Source organism: Mobula hypostoma, chromosome 11 (genome assembly GCF_963921235.1).
Source record: "Mobula hypostoma chromosome 11, sMobHyp1.1, whole genome shotgun sequence".
In the NCBI taxonomy this organism is placed as follows: domain Eukaryota; kingdom Metazoa; phylum Chordata; class Chondrichthyes; order Myliobatiformes; family Myliobatidae; genus Mobula; species Mobula hypostoma.
Genome location: NC_086107.1, coordinates 73649363 through 73664505, shown reverse-complemented (window position 1 = coordinate 73664505; position 15143 = coordinate 73649363). Strand labels below are relative to the sequence as shown.

General features: G+C 45.6%; 1 protein-coding gene across 1 annotated transcript in view; it reads right to left on the bottom strand.

Annotated features, from left to right (window-relative positions):
• Nucleotides 1-15143, bottom strand: part of si:ch211-236l14.4 (SITS-binding protein) — a 187794-nt gene that overhangs the window by 56475 nt on the left and 116176 nt on the right. Inside the window, exon 5 of the mRNA XM_063062262.1 lies at nucleotides 14792-14962. Coding sequence (XP_062918332.1) covers nucleotides 14792-14962 — 171 coding nt within the window. The remainder of the gene's footprint in view (nucleotides 1-14791; nucleotides 14963-15143) is intronic.

Below are 15143 nucleotides of genomic sequence, written 5' to 3'. Positions count from 1 at the left end.
TACACAGACTATCACTATACAAATTCACCATGGACACCTGTACACAGACTATCACTATACAAATTCACCATGGACACCTGTACACAGACTATCACTATACAAGTACACCATGGACACCTGTACACAGACTATCACTATACAAATTCACAAGGAACCCATGTACACAGAGTAGCCCAAGACAAATTCTAACAGTCAGTGAAAAAGTTATCTGGACCTGTACACAGAGCGTCACTATAAAAATTCACCAGGGAGTCCTGTACAGAGTGTCAGACTACAAAATCACCAGAGTGTCACTCTACAAATTAATGAGGGATGCCTGTACGCAGTGTCACTCTGCAGATTCATGAGGGACGCCTGTACACAGAGTGTCAGTATACAAATTCACGAGGGACACCTGTACACAGAGCATCACTACACAAATTCTACTAGTCAGTGGAAGAGTGATTTGGACCTGTACACAGAGTGTCAGTAAACAAATTCAACAACGACCTCTGTACCCTGATTGTCACTATACAAATTCACCAGAGACCCTGTACACAGGGTGCCCCCAGACAAATTCTAAGAGACAGTTAAAAAGTGATTTGGACCTGTACACAGAACATCACTCTACAAATTCACTAAGGATCCCTGTAAACAGAGTGTCACTCTACAAATTCACCAGTGTCCCCTGTACACATAGTATCACTATACAAATTCACCAGAAACCCCTGTACACATAGATTTACTCCACAAATTCACCAGTGTCCCCTGTACACAGAGCATCACTCTACAAATTCCCCAGGGAGCCCAGTACACAGTGGGTCACTTCACAAATTCATCAGGGACCGCTGTACACAGAGTGTCACTGTATAAATTCCCCAGGGACCCCTCTACATAGAGTGTCACTCTTCTAATACACCAGGAACCACTGCACAGAGAATTCACCAGGGACCCCTGTACACATATTATCACATGACAAATTCACCAGGGACCCCTATACACAGACTGCCACAAGACGTATTCACCAGGGACACCTGTATACATGCAGTCACTGCACATGTTCACCAGAGACCCTGTACACAGAGTATCACTATACAAATTCACCTTGGACCCTTGTACACAGTATCACTCTGCAGATTCACCAGGGAGCTGGGTACACAGAGGGTCACTTCAGAATTTCACCAGGGACTGCTGTACACAGAGGGTCACTATACAATTTCACCAGGGACCCCTGTACACAGTGTCACTATACAAATTCACCAGGGACCCCTATACACAGAGTGCCACCAGACATATTCACCAGGGACCCCTGTACACATAGAGTCACTCCACAAATTCACCAGAGACCCCTGTACACAGAGTATCACTATACAAATTCACCAGGGACCCCTGTACACATAGAGTCACTCCACAAATTCACCAGAGACCCCTGTACACAGAGTATCACTATACAAATTCACCAGGGACCCCTGTACACATAGAGTCACTCCACAAATTCACCAGAGACCCCTGTACACAGAGTACCACTATACAAATTCACCATGGACCCATGTACACAGAGTACATCAAGACAAATTCTAACAGTGAGTGAAAAAGTTATTTGGACTTGTAAAGCAAGTGTCACTATACAAATTCACCAGGGAGCCCTGTGCACAGATGTCACTTCAGAAATTCACCAAGGACCGCTGAACACAGAGGGTCACTCCACAAATTCACCAGAGACCCCTTTACACAGAGTATCACTATATAAATTCACCATAGACTCCTGTACACAGTGCTCCCAGACAAATTCTTTTCAATATTTTTGTTAGTTTTTACATAGAAGAATACAGAGTACAAGAAAGTATATGTAAATGGTCAAAAAAGATAAGAAAAAACTACCAATTACATTATTATTCATAATAAAAATCTTATTACCCCATATTAGGTTAATCAATAGTTATATTGAAATATACTAATTTATTACAAAAAATGAGTCTAACCCCTACCAGGACCGAAGCTGTTTATTAAGGAGAAACAAGGGCAAAATACATTCTCATATGATAAAAATTAATAATAACCAACATCTAAATTTAAACAATGAATTGAGAGCTTTGAAAGTTTGGAAAATAATTCAGAAAGGGTCCCCACAATGTTTGAAATTCTTGACAAGATTCAGAAATTGAACAACGAATCTTCTCTAAATCTAAGCAAGACATAACATCGCATAACCATTGAGCATTAGTAGGAGGAAAAACATCTTTCCATTTAAACAAAAGTGCCCTCCTAGCTATAAGAGAGCTAAAGGCCAAAATATGCAAGTCAGATGTTTTCAGCTTGATATCTTGCCCTGCAACAATACTGAGTAGGGCCGTCAGAGGATTCGGCTTAAAATTGACTTTGAAAAGTAAAGAAAAAGTTTGAAAAACTTCCTTCCAATATTTTTCAAGACATGGACAAGTCCAAAACATATGAATTAATAAAGCTTCTCCATTATTGCATCTATCACAGTAGAGAGATATATCGGAATAAAAACAAGATAGCTTATCTTTAGTCATATGGACTCTGTGTACCACCTTAAATTGTATGAGGGAATGGCGAGCACATATCGATGAAGTATTAACCAGTTTAAAAATCTCATTCCAAGTTTCCTCAGATATTGATGTCTGTAAATTCAAGCATGATGTCTGTAAGTCTTATTCCCAGAGATTCTTAATTTTGTTTAAAAGAACATTCCTCGTCTCCAGTAACATACCATAAATATTAAATATTGAACCATTATGAAAAGGTGTCAAATTAAAAATTACGTCTAGTAAGTTCTTATCTGAGTTTATAGGAAATGTGCATAATTGAGATCTTACAAAGTCTCTGATTTGTAGATATCTAAAAAAGTGAGTTTTGGGTAAGCTATATTTAGCTGACAATTGCTCAAATGAAAAAAGATTTCCTCCAATAAACAAATCCCAAAAACATTTAATACCCAACCTGTCCTATTCTTTAAAAACTAAATCAGTCATGGAGGGTTTAAAAAAAATTAGAATAAATGGGACTAGAAAGAGAAAATCTCAATTTAAAAAAATGTTTTCTAAATTGTATCCAGATCCTCAGAGTAGGTTTACCTATTAGATTATCAGTTAGTTTACTTACAAATAAAGGAAGTGAGGATCCAAGAAGAGAAACAATAGAAAATTTATTAGCAGAGTTAGCTTCTAAAGAAACCCATACCGGACAGTCTACACAATTAATATTATATAGCCGAAACATAGGATTTTGTATATTAACTGCCCAGTAATAAAACCTAAAATTAGGTAAGGCTAATCATCCAGACTTCTTAGGTTTTTGAAGATGAACTTTATTTAAATGAGGACGTTTATTTTTCCATATATAGGAGGATAAAATAGATTCAAGAGAGTCAAAAGACGATTTAGGAATAAAAACGGGTAAAGCCTGAAAAAGATATATAAATTTAGGTAGAATATTTATTTTAATAGAATTAATTTGTCCAATCAACGATATTGAAAGAGGTGATCAATGTAATATCGCAAACACGAAGTAATCTGCAGATGCTGGAATTTCAAGCAACACACATAAAAGTTGCTGGTGAATGCAGCAGGCCAGGCAGCATCTCTAGGAAGAGGTACAGTCGACATTTCGGGCGGAGACCCTTCATCAGGGCTAACTGAAAGAAGAGCTAGTAAGAGATTTAATATCTTTTTTACATGGTTCAATAAAGTAAGAAAGTTTTCTTTAAACAGGTGTTTGTAATTCTCAGTGATTGTTACACCCAAATAAGTAAATTGATTCCTTACAATTTTAAAAAGAAGATTAGTATTAATTGATACCAAATTATTTAAAGGAAATAATTCACTCTTATGTAGATTTAATTTATATCCTGAAAACTGGCTAAAACGGGAGAGTAAAGAAAGTACGCAAGGTAACAAGGTCTCAACATTAGAGATAAAAAGCATCAGTGTAAAGCGAGATTTTGTGGGTGATACCTCTCCTTAAAATACCACAGATGTCATTAGGTTCTCGAAAAGCAATGGCTAGGGGTTCTAAAGCTAAATCAAAAAGCAAAGGACTCAACGAACAGCCTTGTCTAGTTCCGTGGTAAAGTTTAAATGGTTTGGAATTTTGAAAATTAGTAAGAACTTGAGCAGGAGATAAATAAAGTAATTTAATCCATTGAATAAAATCTGGTCCAAAATTAAATTTTTCTAAGGATTTAAATAAATAATTCCATTCAACCCGATCGAAGGCCTTCTCAGCATCTAAGGATATCACACATTCCGATATCTCCTGAGAAGGAGATAAATAACATTTCATACACAATGTATATTAACATGGGAATGTCAGTTTTTAATAAATCCAGTCTGATCATCAGAAATAATAGAAGGTAAAATATTTTCAATCCTACGAGAAAGAACTTTAGAACTAATTTTAGTATCAACATTGAGTAATGAAATTGGCCTATATGAAGAGCATTCAGTTGGGTCCTTGCTCTCTTTCAGGATAAGCGAAATAGAAGCTTCATAAAAAGCTTGAGGCAAACTACCCAATTTGAAAGAATCCAAAAAGACTAAATGTAATTGCGGTATAATTAATGAAGAAAAAGCCTAATAAAATTCTCCAGAAAATACATTTGGACCCAGAGCCTTCCACGAGTGTAATGAACGTATAGCCTCAGCGATTTCCTCATAAGAAATGGGTTGATCTATCTGTTTGCAATTATTTGCAGAGGGTGCACGGATATAATTAATCTAGAAAATTATTCATTACAGTATTATCTTTAGGGGAATCAGAATTATAAAGTTTAGAATAGAGTTCTATAAAGGTATCATTTATTTCAGAGTCATCAGTTGTCCTATCACCCTTAGTTTTGCAAATTTCTTTATTTTGTCGTTTAACTACAGAAGTTTTTAATTGGTTGGCCAATGCTTTGCTTGATTTATCTCCATGAATGTAAAATTCAGTTTTATCTTTAAGAAGCTGAGTTTCAATTGGATATGTTAACAGAAGGTCATATTTATCATATTTAATTTTAACTTCAACACGTCTTTTATATAAAACAGGCTCTGGAGCTATAGCATATTTTTGATCTAATTGTTTCAATTGATTGGCTAATTCAATTCTTTCTTTATTAGTTTTATTCTTAACACTCGCAGTATAAGAAATAATTTGTCCTCTAATATAGGCCTTGAAAGTATCCCATACAATAAGATTAGATGTCTCCTCCTTTTTATTCTCTTCAAAAAACAAAATAATATGCTTCTCTAGAAATTTTTAAAATTCCTTATCAGATAACAAAGTTGTATTAAAACACCAAAATCTTTTGGTTTGAAGAAGACCAGGGAGTTTTAAAGATAGAAATATAACAGGATGATCTGAAACAGCAATCTCTTTATATTCACAGGAACGAACTGATGAAATCATTTGACTATCAATAAAACATAATCAATCCTGGCATATGTATGATGAACATGGGAAAAATGAATACTCCCTATCTAAAGGATGTAAAAAATGCCAAACATCAACTATATCACACTTCAATAAAAAGGATTGAATAAACAAAGCTGATTTATTAAGAGATGCTGGTCTAGAAGATGATCGGTCTAAAATTGGGTCTAGTCAACAGTTAAAATCTCCTCCCATCACCAAAGAATAAAGATTCAGATCTGGTAAAAACGAAAAGAACGCTCAAAGAATCCTGGATCACCTACATTTGGGGCATACACATTGGCAAATTTATTATCTAGTTTTCCTGAAACTATAACAAAACGTCCATTAGTGTCAGACATTACTTTATGTTGGACAAAGGAAAGTGTACTATCTATAAGAATCGAAACTCCTCCAGATTTGGCCTAAAAAGAAGAGTGAAAACAAAGTCCGTTCCAACGGCTAAAAAAAAATTCACACGCGTCACCATGCAAATTCTAACAGTTAGTGAAAGAGTGATTTGGACCTGCACACAGTGTCACTACACAAATTCACCAGGGACCCCTGTACACAGGGTGTCACCAGACAAATTAACCAGGGACATCTGTACACACAGAGTCACACTACAAATTCACCAGAGACCCCCGTACACAGATTGTCACTATACAAATTCACCAGGGACCCCTGTAGACAGGGTGCCCCCAGACAAATTCTAACAGTCAGTGAAAAAGTTATTTGGACCTGTACACAGAGCGTCTCTATAGAAATTCACCAGGGAGCCCTGTACACAGAGCATCACTCTACAAATTCACCAGGAACCCCTGTACGCAGAGGGTCACTATGCAAATTCACCAGAGACCCCTGTACACAGAGTGTCACTATGCAAATTCACCAGGAACCCCGGTACACAGAGGGTCACTTCCAAAATTCACCAGAGACCCCTGTACACAGAGTGTCACTATGCAAATTCTACAGCAGCCCAGTGAAAGTGACAGGGAGAAAACAGTCTTGTGAAAGTAACAGGGAACACTGGAAATATTCAGCAGACCAGACAGCATTGTATGAGATAATAACAAAAGTAATTTTCTGGATTAATTAACTTTCATCAGGCACTGCTGCACACCTGATAAAGGCATTGGCCTCAGAAGTTTTCTCTCAAAGACACACAGACTACTGCGGGTTTGAAGCATTTTCTTTCTGTATTTCAGATTTTCCCTGGCTTCAATATCCTACTTGAACAAATAGGGTTTGATCAGAATTCTTATGGAAGAAAATGAAGATGCTGTAGTCAGCATTCAGGGATTGATTTAAACATATGCACATCCTTCTTTGCTACTTAAGTAACGTGTTTTACTCATTTCAACCCACCAGAGGGCAGCTCCCTTACATCTAGCCTAAACCTGATTCTCTGACACGAATGGTCAAAATAGATCCTCAAGTGGTGTAGGATTAAGCCCAATTTATACTTCTGCGCCAAATGTACACCGTAGGTACGGCGTAGACGCGTACCCTACGCTGTACTCTACGCAGAACCCTATGCCGTAGCCTAAGGCGCACCTCTCCAAAAATGTAACTACGCGTCGAGGCAACGCAGACCACAACTGTGATTGGTCTGCTTGGTAGCATCGCATTTCCTCCTACGCATTTCCGGTTGCTTCTTCTTCTCCGCCATTTCAGAATTGAGAGAGAAGAGAGAAGAACGTGAGTAGAGCATTCTTAGCTCAACATGAGCTCCAACTCCAACACGATGCGCTATTTCAATCGCCATTGTTCGAAGTACAGGAAGAAACTCAACACAGTGGCATAAAAACCCCATCGCCAACTAGCCTTTTGGCGGTGAATTGTAGAGTGATGCAAACACACCGATGCACAAATATAAATGCTCACAACAGCCTAGGCCACTTGCGTAGGCTACGGCGTAGCCCGTATGCACAAGTATAAATCAGCCTTTACTGTGCCTGACCTCACACCTCACACAGCCAGTGCTGAACACTATCTGAGCAGGTACTGCACTGGTTAGATACAGAGTAAACAAACAACTCGCAGAAAAAAATCCGTAATCCGGCACACTTGAGACCTTGGTGATGTCAGATTGGCAGGTGATTTTAAAGAAATGTTACATACCAGAATTATTATTTTAAAGTGGGCCCAAAGGGAACATGGGAAACAAGCTTCAGGTAAGTTTAATGGGAGCATGAGAAACAGAACCAAGGTGACTTTGAAAGGAGCACAGTAAACAGACTCAGGTGACTTAAAAGAGTACACAAGAACGGGGCCTCGAGAAGTGCAAGAGAACGGTGGACCCGAGGCTTTGGTAACTGGACAGAGTGTGGAAGCCCTGGGGAGCAAGCAGCGTGAGTGGACAGCAGTCCCCAGTGAGTGCACGGGGAGGGTGGGGACGGGGTAACTGACGAGTGGACAGGGAGGGTGGGGACGGGGTAACTGATGAGTGGACGGGGAGGGTGGGGACGGGGTAACTGGCGAGTGGACAGGGAGGGTGGGGACGGGGTAACTGACGAGTGGACAGGGAGGGTGGGGACGGGGTAACTGACGAGTGGACGGGGAGGGTGGGGAACGGGGTAACTGACGAGTGGACGGGGAGGGTGGGGACCGGGGTAACTGACGAGTGGACGGGGAGGGTGGGGAACGGGGTAACTGACGAGTGGACGGGGAGGGTGGGGAACGGGGTAACTGACGAGTGGACGGGGAGGGTGGGGACGGGGTAACTGACGAGTGGACGGGGAGGGTGGGGACGGGGTAACTGACGAGTGGACGGGGAGGGTGGGGAACGGGGTAACTGACGAGTGGACGGGGAGGGTGGGGAATGGGGTAACTGACGAGTGGACAGGGAGGGTGGGGACAGGGTAACTGATGAGTGGACGGGGAGGGTGGGGACGGGGTAACTGACGAGTGGACAGGGAGGGTGGGGAACGGGGTAACTGACGAGTGGACAGGGAGGGTGGGGACGGGGTAACTGACGAGTGGACGGGGAGGGTGGGGAATGGGGTAACTGGTGAGTGGACGGGGAGGGTAGGGAATGGGGTAACTGGTGAGTGGACGGGGAGGGTGGGGAACGGGATAACTGGTGAGTGGACGGGGAGGATGGGGACGGGATAACTGGTGAGTGGACGGGGAGGATGGGGAACAGGGTAACTGATGAGTGGACGGCGAGGGTGGGGACGGGGTAACTGACGAGTGGACGGGGAGGGTGGGGAACGGGGTAACTGGTGAGTGGACGGGGAGGGTGGGGAACGGGGTAACTGACGAGTGGATGGGGAGGATGGGGACGGGATAACTGGTGAGTGGACGGGGAGGATGGGGAACGGGGTAACTGACGAGTGGACGGGGAGGGTGGGAACCGGGGTAACTGGCGAGTGGACGGGGAGGGTAGGGACGGGGTAACTGGGGAGGGGACCAGGGTAACTGGCGAGTGGACGGGGAGGGTGGGGACGGGGTAACTGGCGAGTGGACGGGGAGGGTGGGGAACGGGGTAACTGGTGAGTGGACGGGGAGGGTGGGGAACGGGGTAACTGACGAGTGGACGGGAGGGTGGGGACAGGGTAACTGACGAGTGGATGGGGAGGGTGGGGACGGGATAACTGGTGAGGGGACAGGGTAACTGATAAGTGGACAGCGAGTGGACAAAGAATATGGAAACCGGGGTCCCTGGTGAGTGGATGGGAAGAGCAGCAAACACAAGCTTGGACAGGTGCACTTGCCCATTTTGTCTCATTCCTTTCTTTCACTTGAACTGAATTCTGAACTCATTGGGATTTCTAAATAGTCTTGTTGCAGATTACCAGAGTTTTACTGTACATTTGTTAGCACTCAGTAGTAGAGAAAACAGAGAGAAGGTCTCACCTAGCTTAAGGAGACTAGAACCATGCGCAAAATCTCAAAATATGAGACAGCTTGTTTAAGGCTATGAAGAGAAATTTCTTCACTCAATGTGTTAAGAACTCTTGGATTCCTCTACCCCAGAGATCTGTGGAGGCCCATTGTATTCACTTAAAACAGAGTTCGATAGATTTCTGGATATTGAGGGAAACAAGAGATATATTAAGGTAACAGATCAGCCATGATGTTCAAAGTGGTGGTTACAAATCAGAATATTGCAGATGCTGGAAATGTGACTTGTAAACAGACATTGGAAATGCTCGTCAGGATAGAGAGCATCTGCCAAAAGAGAGGATTAACATTTCTGCTCAAAGGTCCTGAAGCTGATGTCCCAGACCTGAGCAAGGGGCTCCATATGGATAGAACTTACCCGCTGCTGGACTCCATAGAATCTTCTGTGCAGAATTTATCTTATTCAACATCCTGGCCTTCATTTTATGCAAGATATGCCTCTCCAATGTGCACCAAGTAGGTAAGGTCAGGCCTCATTGTTTGAGTGTGAAGGTCTTTAGTACGATAATGAATGATATTATCTGGTCCTAAGTTTTGTGATTCTGTGATAGTGGGAATCTCAGGAGAAAATCGAAATGGAACACTTATTCTGCACTTCTGTCTGATCATGACTCAGAGTCATGGTGCATCAAAATATATCCTTCAGCTGCCTGAGTCCATGCTGCCCACCAACCACCTATCTGCAATAATCGACTTTTATTCTTCCCACATTCCCATCAACTCCTCTACACACAATGGGCAATTTACAGTGCCCAAATATCCTACCAATTTGCAGATCTTTAGATAGGTGGCAGAAGCCACAACACCTGGAGGTAACCCACCTGTTCATCCACAGGAAAGACTTGCAGACTCTACAAAGAATTGAACTGGGGTACCAGAGCTGTAAGGCAGCCATTCTACTCAGGGTGCACAGAATGAAGCCTTGTCCTTACCAGTCACATGCAGAGCTCCAGCATCATTGTAGATGGGGATGTTGTTCTCCAGTTGGCTGTTTAAGACTTCCTGTCAAGATGGCGTCAGCGTACAACGCTCCCTTGGTCGACATCTTCCAGGTAGCAAATGAAAGTAGCTTTTTCACTTCTTTTTCATCTGTTTTTCACCTTAAATGTGTTTCTGGGACAGTTAGAGCCTGTTATTTACAGTTTAGAGATCGTTTGAGTAACCAGCACTTTGCTGGCTCTGAGAGGATTCCGGGAAGCGAGTGTGTACTCAGACGGCCTCGATGTGAAGAAACTTCGAGACAGACTGCAAGCCGATGTTTGACTCCATTTCGCTGTTTAAAGCGTCCATCATCAAAGGAAGACTGAGACATCTCGGTGAACCCAGAAGGCGAGTGAGATTTTCAACACCGACCGCCTGCCTTTGGATCGCTGCCGGAGAAGGAGTCTGCGAGCAGCCTATCACCGTGTGGCTTGCTGTGGCAGGCGGGAAGGAGTCTGCAAGCAGCCTATCACCTTGTGGCTTGCTGTGGCAGGCGGGAAGGAGTCTGTGAGCAGCCTATCACCTTGTGGCTTGCTGTGGCAGGCGGGAAGGAGTCTGTGAGCGGCCTATCACCTTGTGGCTTGCTGTGGCAGGCGGGAAGGAGTCTGCAAGCAGCCTATCACCTTGTGGCTTGCTGTGGCAGGCGGGAAGGAGTCTGCGAGCAGCCTATCACCGTGTGGCTTGCTGTGGCAGGCGGGAAGGAGTCTGTGAGCGGCCTATCACCGTGTGGCTTGCTGTGGCAGGCGGGAAGGAGTCTGGGAGCGGCCTATCACCGTGTGGCTTGCTGTGGCAGGCGGGAAGGAGTCTGCGAGCAGCCTATCACCTTGTGGCTTGCTGTGGCAGGCGGGAAGGAGTCTGTGAGCAGCCTATCACCGTGTGGCTTGCTGTGGCAGGCGGGAAGGAGTCTGTGAGCAGCCTATCACCGTGTGGCTTGCTGTGGCAGGCGGGAAGGAGTCTGTGAGCGGCCTATCACCGTGTGGCTTGCTGTGGCAGGCGGGAAGGAGTCTGCAAGCAGCCTATCACCTTGTGGCTTGCTGTGGCAGGCGGGAAGGAGTCTGTGAGCGGCCTATCACTGTGTGGCTTGCTGTGGCAGGCGGGAAGGAGCCTGTGAGCAGCCTATCACCGTGTGGCTTGCTGTGGCAGGCGGGAAGGAGCCTGTGAGCGGCCTATCACCGTGTGGCTTGCTGTGGCAGGCGGGAAGGAGTCTGTGAGCGGCCTATCACCGTGTGGCTTGCTGTGGCAGGCGGGAAGGAGTCTGTGAGCAGCCTATCACCGTGTGGCTTGCTGTGGCAGGCGGGAAGGAGTCTGCAAGCAGCCTATCACCTTGTGGCTTGCTGTGGCAGGCGGGAAGGAGTCTGTGAGCGGCCTATCACCGTGTGGCTTGCTGTGGCAGGCGGGAAGGAGTCTGTGAGCGGCCTATCACCGTGTGGCTTGCTGTGGCAGGCGGGAAGGAGTCTGCAAGCAGCCTATCACCTTGTGGCTTGCTGTGGCAGGCGGGAAGGAGTCTGTGAGCGGCCTATCACCGTGTGGCTTGCTGTGGCAGGCGGGAAGGAGCCTGCGAGCAGCCTATCACCGTGTGGCTTGCTGTGGCAGGCGGGAAGGAGCCTGTGAGCGGCCTATCACCGTGTGGCTTGCTGTGGCAGGCGGGAAGGAGTCTGTGAGCAGCCTATCACCGTGTGGCTTGCTGTGGCAGGCGGGAAGGAGTCTGTGAGCGGCCTATCACCGTGTGGCTTGCTGTGGCAGGCGGGAAGGAGCCTGTGAGCGGCCTATCACCGTGTGGCTTGCTGTGGCAGGCGGGAAGGAGTCTGTGAGCAGCCTATCACCGTGTGGCTTGCTGTGGCAGGCGGGAAGGAGTCTGTGAGCGGCCTATCACCGTGTGGCTTGCTGTGGCAGGCGGGAAGGAGTCTGCAAGCAGCCTATCACCGTGTGGCTTGCTGTGGCAGGCGGGAAGGAGCCTGTGAGCAGCCTATCACCGTGTGGCTTGCTGTGGCAGGCGGGAAGGAGCCTGTGAGCAGCCTATCACCGTGTGGCTTGCTGTGGCAGGCGGGAAGGAGTCTGTGAGCAGCCTATCACCGTGTGGCTTGCTGTGGCGGGCGGGAAGGAGTCTGTGAGCAGCCTATCACCGTGTGGCTTGCTGTGGCAGGCGGGAAGGAGTCTGTGAGCAGCCTATCACCGTGTGGCTTGCTGTGGCGGGCGGGAAGGAGTCTGCAAGCAGCCTATCACCGTGTGGCTTGCTGTGGCAGGCGGGAAGGAGTCTGTGAGCGGCCTATCACCGTGTGGCTTGCTGTGGCAGGCGGGAAGGAGTCTGCAAGCAGCCTATCACCTTGTGGCTTGCTGTGGCAGGCGGGAAGGAGTCTGTGAGCGGCCTATCACCGTGTGGCTTGCTGTGGCAGGCGGGAAGGAGTCTGTGAGCGGCCTATCACCGTGTGGCTTGCTGTGGCAGGCGGGAAGGAGTCTGTGAGCGGCCTATCACCGTGTGGCTTGCTGTGGCAGGCGGGAAGGAGTCTGTGAGCAGCCTATCACCGTGTGGCTTGCTGTGGCAGGCGGGAAGGAGCCTGTGAGCGGCCTATCACCGTGTGGCTTGCTGTGGCAGGCGGGTAGGCCTCTCTGCCTCGTGTGGTGTCCCTTTCTTTCGATGAATGTGGGTGATATTGTAGGACGGTATCGTGGTTCCGCAGTTATGGATTGGACTATTTTTCAGACTATGGTTTTGATATTCTGTTTTTTTTTAAATCGCCCATTCCTTTTCCACTTTGTTGTGTGAGGGGAGGGTGTTTGGGGGTTGATGTTCATTGAGCTGGGCGGGCAGGTTGTTTTGGGGGTCGGTGTTCCTGCTCCCTTTTGTGCAGGGAGGGTGTTTGGGGGGCAGTTGATGATCAGGATGCCGTTCTTTTTTATACGAGTGGGGGTGATGTTTCTCTTGGAATTACTTTCATGTTCTTTCTCTGTTTTACGGCTATCTGGAGAATACAAATTTCAGAGTTGTATACAGATGCATGCCTTGATAATAAACGAACCTTTGAATCTTTGACTAAAGATTAGGTGTGGAAAGATTGCCAGGCTTTGATCTATTGCTGCTTTTATACTGATGAGCATGCCCGTGACCCTGCCTTCATCAGGTTAGAATCTCAGTTTTAAGTATGCCTAGTACTGCTGCCTATCGAAACAGGAATCATTCTTGGCTCAATGGTAATAGTAGAGTTGGTGGGTGGGTGGGAGGAGAAACACTGAGTCACGAGGTTACAGTTTGTGATGGTGTACTTCACTGCCTCTACTGGCAGTCCATAATACCTCGTGGATGACCAGTTTTGAGCTGCCATATCTATCACTGCTAGGTGCTGAGGACAAAGTCAAGTGGGATTTATTAGTTCACTCACTACCTGCGACAAACCCAAAATGGCATTGTAACCTTCAGGACTTTCCCCACTCAGCTCACTGAAGTCCCCCGAATACATTTTGCTTCTTCCCAGTGTTGTTGAACAAAATGAAGCACTGATTTGTCAGCTAAGAGAAGATGACAGCTGGTAATCAGAAGGAGTATTCTTTCCCCTTGTTTGGCCTCTTGTCATAAATGAACTCCTCGAATCTGGAGTCAATGCTGAGGAATTCCAAGGCTACATCCTCCTGCCTGCATTTTATCATAGCAGCCCCTTGCCCTTGTCTGCTACCCAGACACATTGTGGTGAGAGGTGGGTCCATTTGAGGGCTCTTTATGTAGAAGTCATCCCCTTTACATTGAGAACTTCAGCGAGAGAGCAATCAAGCTTATGCAACAGGATTTTAAACAGGGTCACAGATTCCTAGGCTGCTTATAATTCCTGCACACTGGATGTGCCTGTGGAATGTAGGAGGTTTTAGTCGGAGTATTTGAAAGAGTTGCTCATCAGCTTGTGGCTTCACTTCAGTTCCAGATTCATGATCACCTGATGCAGAGAGGGTTGGCCAGGAGGATCTCCTTGATAGTTAAATATTGGGCATACCTAAGATGGCCATTCACAGGTCGAGGCAGTGGGTGGGTTGTCAGAGAATTTATCCATGCTTACTACCTCTCTTTTCTGAGGCTGGGTTTTGTGCTCAGATGAGGGAGCATGTGGTATTCCTTGGAAGTCTTTTGAAATCTTTGGGCAGGGGTTGGAGTTCACTCTGACAGGATGGATAACATTTTAATTGTTTTAACAAAAGCAAAAACAAAAAACAACTCAAAAGGGAGTTTGAGGAATGGGATGGCTATAGGGTAGAGTTTCCTTTTCATCACTGGAATAAAGACTCTGAACGCTCCCCAAAATGATCTTTCTATTTCCTACCAGCAATCCTAAAACTTGGTGGCGCACTCACGTTGACCTCCAGATATTCAAAGCACCACCTGACAAATAGATGGAGCTTTATTGCTGAAATGTGAACTTCAGCCAGTGAGCTGAAGTTAACTGCATGGAAAGATAACAATGACCAGGCAGAACAACACATTTAATGGAGCAAAGACGCTGCTGTAAATAAACCCAGGATATACCTGAGATCCATTTGCTGCTGATGAAAGAGAGAGCCATAAATTCTCTCGTCCTTCTTGTAGGGAGGTCTGGAAGTGGTAGGAATCGATGCTCGTGAAAGGAGAGAGTGTGATGGACAACCTCAGCTGACGTAGGGCACGGAATCTGTTCTGCAAGTGAAGTGATTCATATGCCTGCAAACAGAAAACGTCAATTCAGACTGAAAGCAGACTTCAACAATTTAAACACAGGGGTGAATTGGTACAAGCTGAAGAGACAGCCCAGTAACAACTCCTCCCCTCTGCAATCTCATTGTTGCTGCAACTTCATCACATTTCAGAAAAACAACGGGGAGGGGAGGGGAAAAGTGAGTCC